Source organism: Lipotes vexillifer, unplaced genomic scaffold (assembly GCF_000442215.2).
Source record: "Lipotes vexillifer unplaced genomic scaffold, Lipotes_vexillifer_v1.1 scaffold914, whole genome shotgun sequence".
NCBI lineage: Eukaryota > Metazoa > Chordata > Mammalia > Artiodactyla > Lipotidae > Lipotes > Lipotes vexillifer.
Window position 1 is genome coordinate 3687105 of NW_006780388.1, and position 8478 is coordinate 3695582.

The following is an 8478-nucleotide window of genomic DNA, read 5'->3' on the forward strand; positions in this document are numbered from 1 at the left end:
GAGAGCCTATGTCCAGAGGCAATCCCTGCCCTCATGGGGCTTACACTACAGGTGAAGATATAATTAAACATGCCAGAAAAACTGATCATTTGACTACACAACTATTGATAATTTACATACCAAAGACTAGGAACAAGATGTAAAAACAAACAAAAAACCCAGAACATTTGCAATATACAGACAAGAAGAAGATCTTTCTTGACAAAATTCACCACTCACTTGTCTGGGCTTGTTGTGTGTGGTGCATTTCACATTGTATGACTAGGTGGTTGTCTCTCCCCTGCTAGACTGTGAATTCTTTCAGGATCAAAACTATATCATATTTACCTTTGAATTCTCAGTGGCCAACACAAATGAAAATGGTATAGTTAAAATGAAAACTATACCTCATGGACTTTAATGTTTTTTTCTTTTACACTATAAAGTGGGAATGTTGATCTACTTCCACTTTGAAATGGAAAGATATTTTAAGTAGATAAAATCCCAAGCAATATTTTAAAAAAAGAGAGAATCTTTAATATGTAAAGAGCTCTAACAAATGAATAAGAAAAAAACACACCTACCTCAATCATTTCCTTCCAAGTGCCCCACAGTTTACCCAGTAACCCCTAAGGTCCACTCTCTCGCACAGCTCTTCCTTCCTCTGAGGAATGCCTACCATTCCACCTGCTTAGAGATACCTCTCCTGTATCCTCAGAATGTAGAGTTGCTTGTGTCCTCACTGGGGTTATGCTTGGGTCATTGGTCAGTAAGCTCTTCCCTACTCTGAATCCTCAGCCCACCACTCTCCCCTGCGGCTGGAGGTCCAGTCTTGAGGGCCAATAGGAGCGCTGTCCATCTAAGGGGACTTTGCTGTCCTGTGCAGAGATGTTGTGGGGTTGGTGGGGGGTAAAGGGGAAGAAAGCTGGAGGGTCTGAATTTTAGGGCCCAGCCACTGCGTGCACTGTCCCTCACTAGCTGTGTGATCATCACCCCAGCACCCTCCTCCGACAGCAGAGATGGGGAGTTGGGAGGGGACGCCTGTGAGGTACTGGTCCACACCCCCGTTCAGGCAGTGGCAGCCTGGAGCCCTGGGGTGAAGCTGCTGCTCTGGCCTTTCCTCTGGAGGAATGCGAGTCCACACACAGCCAGGACGTGCAGCAGGAGCGCAGTACCCTCCAGGGTCCTTGGCTGCTCACATCTCAGCCGCCCTGGACGCGGAGAAGGCCTGTGGTCTGATACGTGCTTTCCAATAATCTCTTTCACATTGCATTTCTGCTTCTGAAGTGCCATCCGTCCCTCTCCAGAGTGAGGGTCCAGGAGGGTAGGCCCCTAGGTAGGGGAGTGTAGGGGCCTCTGCAACTTTGGCTAATTCAATGAATGAATGAGCGAGTGAATGAATGAGTGAATGGGTCAAGCCCGCTCCAGGTGGGGCGACGAGCCGTTCTCCACGAACCCACCCCGTTACTCTCACGGCTGCAGCACGCCGAGCGACCTGCGGGGAGCGCGCGCGGTATCGGGCCAGGTCCTCGCTCCCCGCGCATGGGCGTGGCTGGCCGGAGTTGGTCGGACCTCCAAGTGTGGGCGGGGTCTCTCGGCGTGGGCGGGGCATGTTCAGCGCGCGGCGCTCCTCGCGCATGCGCTCCGACGGCCCGGCGATGGCGGCACCGGAGGAGCCCTTGAGGAGGCGGAAGGCCGGGGTCGCGGGCCCGGCGCCTGAATCTCCGCCAGGGCCGGGGCGCGACCCCGCGGGCTGCCCAGCCCGCCTCGGCGCGGGCACCTTCTGGCTGACCAGGATCGTGCTCCTGAAGGCCCTCGCTTTCGTTTACTGTGAGTCCGCGGGGCCAGGCGCCCCAGTGTAGCCCCTCCGCTCGCGCCCTGCCCCCCACCCTCAGGCCCACCTCCAAGCGGGTTCGCGGCCGAGCCTCGGTCCTGCGCCCCCCTCCGTCCTGCAGGTCCGAGGGGCCCCTACGCCGACCCCGCGCTGACCAGGAGCTCGTGAGGCGGTGACTCCCCTTTGCCGCTTACAGGTCCCACGAGCTGCGGCCCCGCCGCCTCCCCGCGGCTCCGCAGCTTTGAGGCCTGAGCAGCAGGTGCGGCCTCACCTGCGGGGTTCTGTGCGAGCCAGATTTGATCAGGCGGAGAACCGCGCGGTCTGCCCCAGTCTCCCTCTCTCCCTCCCCTCGCCCCAGGCCGCCCCCAGAACACCGGTGGACACCCGACGCCCCCAGTCCGCGCGCGCGCGGAGTGCACACCCCCCCACCCCGATCCCCACGCCTGGAGGGGCGCAAACGCCCTGAGCCGAGCAGCGGTGCCTGAAGCCAAACTGGGCTTCTCAGACAAACGTGGCAGTGCGGGGGCCAGTGGGGTTGGGGCACAGCCCCCGGCTGAGATGGCCTGGGGCCAGTGGGCAGTCGCCCTTCTAGAGGGTTCCGGAGGGCGCTGGTACCCAGCGGGCCGGCCGGGGTTGCACGCCGCCGGCACCGGCCGTGCCGGCGTCATTTCTGACTTTTCAGAACATGCGTTCCAAGGGAGTGGAAATGCCACGCTTTGCACAGCGCCCGTCATCACATACCGAGCGAGGCGCCGCGGGGACCAGGGCCCGGCGCGCGGTGAGGCTCGGTGTGCGGCGCTGGGGGATTCAGCTACGACGCTCGTGCGCCCTAAGTTACTATAGAAAATACTTCTTGCCAGTATTGCTTTATTCTCCACGGGATTAGTCATTCTAAACGTTTGAGCTGTCACTTAGTAAAATATGGAGTCAAGACAAAGTTAATCTGCGAGACTTTAACAGACCCTTAAACCGGCGCCATGACAGTAGAAAAACCCCCGTGGCTTAGCTCGCAGAGAGCACAGCTTATAAAAAATTCAGCTCGGCTTTCCAGTGTTAGGGGCTGCCTTTGATCTCCACAGGGATTCTCTGTTCGGTTCAGAAGGAAACCGTTTTGAACCAGTGGGTCAAGAAGATATTTTAAGGCCGGTGCTGAGCACAGAATGATTTGCTTTGGCAAATGCATTCCCCCCACCCCCATGTTTTCTCGCTATTTGGGGTAGAGTCAGTGTTTTTCAGCTGCACGAAGGAACCAGTTTACCATCTTCAGGGACGAGGGTCCCTGGCTGAGATGGCTCTGGCAAGTAGGCAGTCGCCCTGTATTGATTTCTTTCTGGAGGGTTCCAGATCTCCTGGGGACTGTGAGCCACCTCAGAGTCCCTTAAGTCCCAGGAATTTCCCACAATGCCACAGGCTGTCCACAGCTTTCACTTGATGTTGAGTGTTACAGTTGCCCTCATGGACTGCTGACCCCACCAGGAGGCTGAATAATGGACCCCTAGCCTATGCTTCCTTCACCCTCTGCACATCTAACAGAGTTCTTAGTGTCATTAGTCTACCTGTCTGTGTGACTCCCTGGGAACTCCTTGAAGCCAGGGTCGGTGTTTAATACCTCTGTCCTCTGTCTTCTAGGAGCAGCTCCTGCTCCATAAAATTTCCTTGACGTTTTGCAGTCTTTATCATTGCTCTATGCTACCACAGGATACTTTTCCAACCGTGTCCTCCCCCCTCCCCGGCTCGGCACCCCAGGCCCTGGGTGTGACACTCAGGTCAGAGACTGCCCACCCGAGAGGCCCCTGGTTCTCTCTGAGTTGTAGTTGTAATTCCTCAGATCTCGTGTCTTGTTTTGGGGTTTATTCTCTCTCTTTACTGGAGCATATCCCAAAACAACTTTCCAAGAAAGGATACAGAGAAGGTGAACTTTCCGTGTCCTTCCTTGCACACGTAGAAATTGGCCACTTGCCTGGGTCTGTGGCTCTCAGAGCAGTTTTCCTCAGAACTTTGTGGTGTCAAGGGGTCTTTATACAGTCTGACTCCTGCTCTTTTGCAGGTGACTAAAGGGAAACACTTTTATTTCTTCTGCTCACATGCTTGTGACACCAGATGTGGGTTTTTTCTCACACCGAGTAATCATCTCATTGTCCAGACACCACGTGAGTGTCCTGCAAGTCAGTTCGTTTTGACCCTAACTGCCCCGCATCCCCACAGGCTGAGGGCTCAGTCCCACGAGACCGCCCCCCACACACACACCGCAGACGCCAATGAGAAGTCCAGGCCATCACCTGTGCTTCTGACCAACCATATGTAAATTGGGGCTCCCACGACCCCCTCCTCAGGTTCCATAACTTGCCAGAACAGCTCACAGAACTCAGGGGAACACTTTGCTTATGTTACTGGTTTATCGTAAAGGACATGACTCAGGAACAGCCAGATGGGAGAGATGCCCAGGGAAGGTGTGGGAACGGGTGCAGAGCCCCCACGCCCTCCCTGGGAGCCACCCTCCCAGCACCTCCCTGAACCCCTCCATTTGGGGTTTGTTTGGAGGCTCCATTACATAGGCAGGACTGATTAAATCCCCGGCTACTGGAGATCAGCTGCGTCTCCAGCCCCTCCCCGTCCCGTGAGGTTAGAGGTCAGGAGTGGGGCTGAAATTTCCTCTGGCAATCAGCCCCCATCCTCCAAGAATCACCTCATTGGTATAAACCCAGGTAAGGTTGAAAGGGGCTTGTTATGAATAACAGATGCTCCTCTCACCTCATCACTCAGGAAGTCCCCGGGGTTTTAGGAGCTTTGTGCCAGGAACCTGGACGAAGACCAAATAAATATTTCTTATGATATGACAATACCACAGGGACCTTTTTTCCTCTCTGGGAGCTTTTCGAGTCTGCTGCCTTGCCATCCTGGCCCGGGTCATTGTCATGTGATGGCGTGGCTCTGTGAGCTCCCTTCCTCGTTCCTTCGCAGGACCCAGGTGAGCTCACTCAGACTTAAAAGACTCCTGCCCTAGTTCTGGACGAGCTTCTCTGGCCCTGCCCAGTCTGCTGACTCCAGGCCCCTGTCTGTTCAGACCCCCCAGTGGGTCCCAGATGTACCCCGTTGGGGACCACCAACGCACTGAGGCTCCCAGCTCAGACCAGAGCCTGAAGCTAAACGAGGATCTGTTGCAGAAGAAAGTGAGCTCCTCCCAGGCCTCGGGAATTGTGCCCTCATATGGGACCCACCGCCGTGATGGCCAGGACCGTCTGAGTAACCATGTGTAGGTGACTGCTGCCATGGTGCTCTCCAGAAGGAACTGCAAGCACTGGAGCGAATGGAGGACTTTTTGACACATCAGCAAAATTATTTATCTCCCCAGTTTCATATGGTACCTTGGAGTCCCCGGGATAATATATCTTTTAAAATCCTACTTCAGAAAGATCTCACAGCTAGTTTCAGCCCAACTCTGATTCCTGGCTTTGCCAGCTTACGGTACTGTCCTTTTGGTTCAGATTTGCTGTGCAGTGTCATGCTTGTGTCTTTCCTTGTTTACCTGTAGTAGAGTTTATTAGGTCTTTCCTCCCAGCTACCAGTCACTGTTAGAGCGTCTGAGGTGAACCTAAACTGCACCCTCTAACAGCGGCAGCTTGTCTCACTCATGATCAAGAGGTCTCACCTGGGGTCTGGTAGCTTAGCCTTGCGGCCAGTCAGCGCCCAGGCCCAGCACTGGCGCAGCCCAGCAGAACCACACGCACCTGCGTTTGCTGAACTCTTAGGTGTTCTTTGGAAATTTTGAGGAAGAAAATGGAACCAAAAGAGTACTCGAATCTTGCTTCATTTTCTGTTGTTCTGAGCTTTCAGCACTTCCAAGATTCATGGGAAGTTAGTTCTTCCCTCCAGGCCCCTCGATTGCTAATGAAATGCTCTGCTTGGTTTCACAAGCTTCTCTGTAAAATGGTTCCAGTTTGTTTAAGAAACAAACCTGCCCTACGTCTGAGCTCTCTACAGCACACATCTTTAAAGAAAACCTTTAAAGAAAAAGTACTGGAGGTTATTTTTCTAAGGCCCAGAATTTAGCCACAGTCCATAAAACCACCCATCGGAGAGTGACATTTTGGAGATGATTCTGTTTTAATTTTATAGCACTTTATCTGAAGGGGAGAGAAAACTAAATTTTTTCTTTTTGATTTTTTAAAGAAAATATTTGCAGACATCCTTGATAATGCATATTAGGTGACCTGGTAACCTCTCCTAGGTCAGTCTGTGGGTTACCCCACCAGGGAGCAGCTGAGAGTCTCATGCCTGGGCCCTGTCTCCTTCCTAGAGCTGGGGGGAAGGGGTGTCTCCTTCCTTCCTAGAGCTGGGCAGGGGCTGTCTCCTCCTTTCCTAGAGCTGTGGTGGTGGTGGTGGGGGTGTCGCCTTCCTTCCTAGAGCTGGGCAGAGGGCTGACTCTTTCCTAGAGCAGGGTGGGGGCTGACTGAGCCTTTCTAAGTTTGGTTGTTTGGTTTAGCTTTGAGATCCTATGATTTTTTGAAAACTTTTTTCTTTATTTAGCCATTTCTATAACAGGAGTGAAAAATGAATAGGTTTTTTTCTTCTGAAATTTAAATCCATTCTATTTTCATTTTTTCCTGTAAGGTAGGAAGTTTCCTATGATGCTTGCCTTAGATTTACTTTTTTTTTTTTTTTTAAGTTAAGATGGTATGTTTTATGCTTTGTGTATTTTACCACAATTTAAAACTTTAAATTTTTTTAAATTAAAAATTGAAAATATCATAAATGGGTGTTGAACTTTGTCAAAAGTAAGATGGTATTTTATGCTTTGTGTATTTTACCACAATTTAAAACTTTAAATTTTTTTAAATTAAAAATTGAAAATATCATAAATGGGTGTTGAACTTTGTCAAAAGTTCTTTCTCCATCATATAGTTTTTATTCTTCGATTTGTTAATGTGACATATCACATTGATTGATTTGCATATATTGAAGAATCCTTGCCTCCCTGGGATGAATCCCACTTGATCAGGGTGTATGATCCTTTTAATGTGTTGTTGGTAGATTTACTTTTTAACTCGTGAGACCAAATTTCGTTTTTCTTTCATGGCATTGGACTGTGGTTGTGGGGAGGGAGGATGTCCAGCTGTTCAGCCATTGCTAATTAGGTCCCCATGTAGTCTGAGTTGGGAGAGACAGGCTCCACCTGGGTGCGTGTGTGTGGATGTGCACACACACGGCCAGGGCTGGGTGGGCACCACTGTGGGGGTGGCCTCCACGTTACCAGGAAAGTCGGTGGCATGTGGACTTGGGCAGCTTTTGCTCAGTGATGGAGGCAGCAGGAGGGGTGCGAGGAGAAGACCAGGGGAGCCCTCCCTGCTGACCTCTGGTATCCAGTGTTCTGTCTTTATTCCTGACATCCTGGATGTCTGCTGTCATGGGGGGATCAGGTCTCAATTTTCTTCCTGCAGTTACAGTGAGCCGCACGTAGTATTTAAGAAACATTTGCCTTTAAAAACAAAACAAAACAAAACTATTAACCAAACTCCAGACCTTATTGGTTTTCCACCAGCACCCCTTCCCATCCGGTGTCCCCGCACTGCGTTAGCCGTCATGGCTCCTCTGTGCCCTCTGGTCTGCAGCAGTCTCTGGACTTCTCTGGCTCTTCATGACCTTGACAGTTTTGAGCATGTCTGGTCATGTGTTTGGTAGAATATCCCTCAAATTGGGCTTGTCTAATGTCTTCTCGTGACTGGACAGGTTGTGGGTTTGGGGAGAATCCCACAGAGGAGAGGTACCCTTCACATCACGGGTGATACTGACCTGGATCACCTGGTTGGGGTGTGTCTGCCAGGTGTCTCCTCTGTCAAGTTCTCCTTTTTCTGTCCGTTCTCTGTCCTCTGGAACCCAGTCATGGGGTCCAGTCCATGCTCCAGGGACCCCCCGAGGGGGCATCTCCACATGTTATTTGGATCTCCTCTGTAAGGAATTTATTTGCCAATTGTCATATTTGTTTACACTGTGGGTTGTGGTCCAGCAGTGTTACTCGTGGTATCAAATTGTCCGGCTCTGGTCAGTGGTGGTTCTTCCCATTTGTCTCCCGTATCCCTGTGACATGCCTCCATTCTTTATTTTCCGAGAGCTTCCTTACTTTGTGGTACTACAGGATGCTGCAGGCTCCTCTCATTTCCCAGCCCTAAAACCAGCCATTTCTCCAGGAGCCCTCATTCCTTTTATTGGAGAGTGGTGTTAGGAACCCAGATCTGGGTGCTGTGCTGAGAGTGCCCATTGCTACTGGGGTGTCACTGCTTCCAGACTCTCTTAGCAAACAGAGCTAGGTTACATATGTGGGTGTGCTCACTCACATATGGTCATTTCTCTGCATATCCATTTGAATGTATATTAGGGTAAACATGAATTCTCATTGGCATCTCCGATTCTCATCCAATATGTGGACTGTGTGTTGGCCTTCCCTTTTTGCTTATCTGGAACCTCCTTCTCCACTAGTGAGAAATCTTGCCCCACCATCCCCCATGGTTATTTGCTTAACCCCAATGCACATGCAAAGCAGTCTTAGAATTGTTCGCCTACCCCCAATTAGACTCCGGTGTTTCTATACAGTTACTTTTGTCTTTGTCCTTAGTTTTTACTCAGAACAATTTCCAAAGTTTCTTAGGCCAGCCCTCACTCTTTCCTTG

At 51.2% G+C, this 8478-nt stretch overlaps 1 protein-coding gene across 2 annotated transcripts in view; it reads left to right on the forward strand.

Moving 5' to 3' along the window:
• Positions 1–1616: 1616 nt before the first annotated feature.
• The window catches only part of LMF1 (lipase maturation factor 1), a 91031-nt gene continuing 84169 nt past the window's right edge, over positions 1617–8478 (forward strand). For both annotated transcript variants that reach the window (XM_007453596.1, XM_007453597.1), the window contains exon 1: positions 1617–1809. In XM_007453596.1, coding sequence (XP_007453658.1) covers positions 1617–1809 — 193 coding nt within the window. The remainder of the gene's footprint in view (positions 1810–8478) is intronic.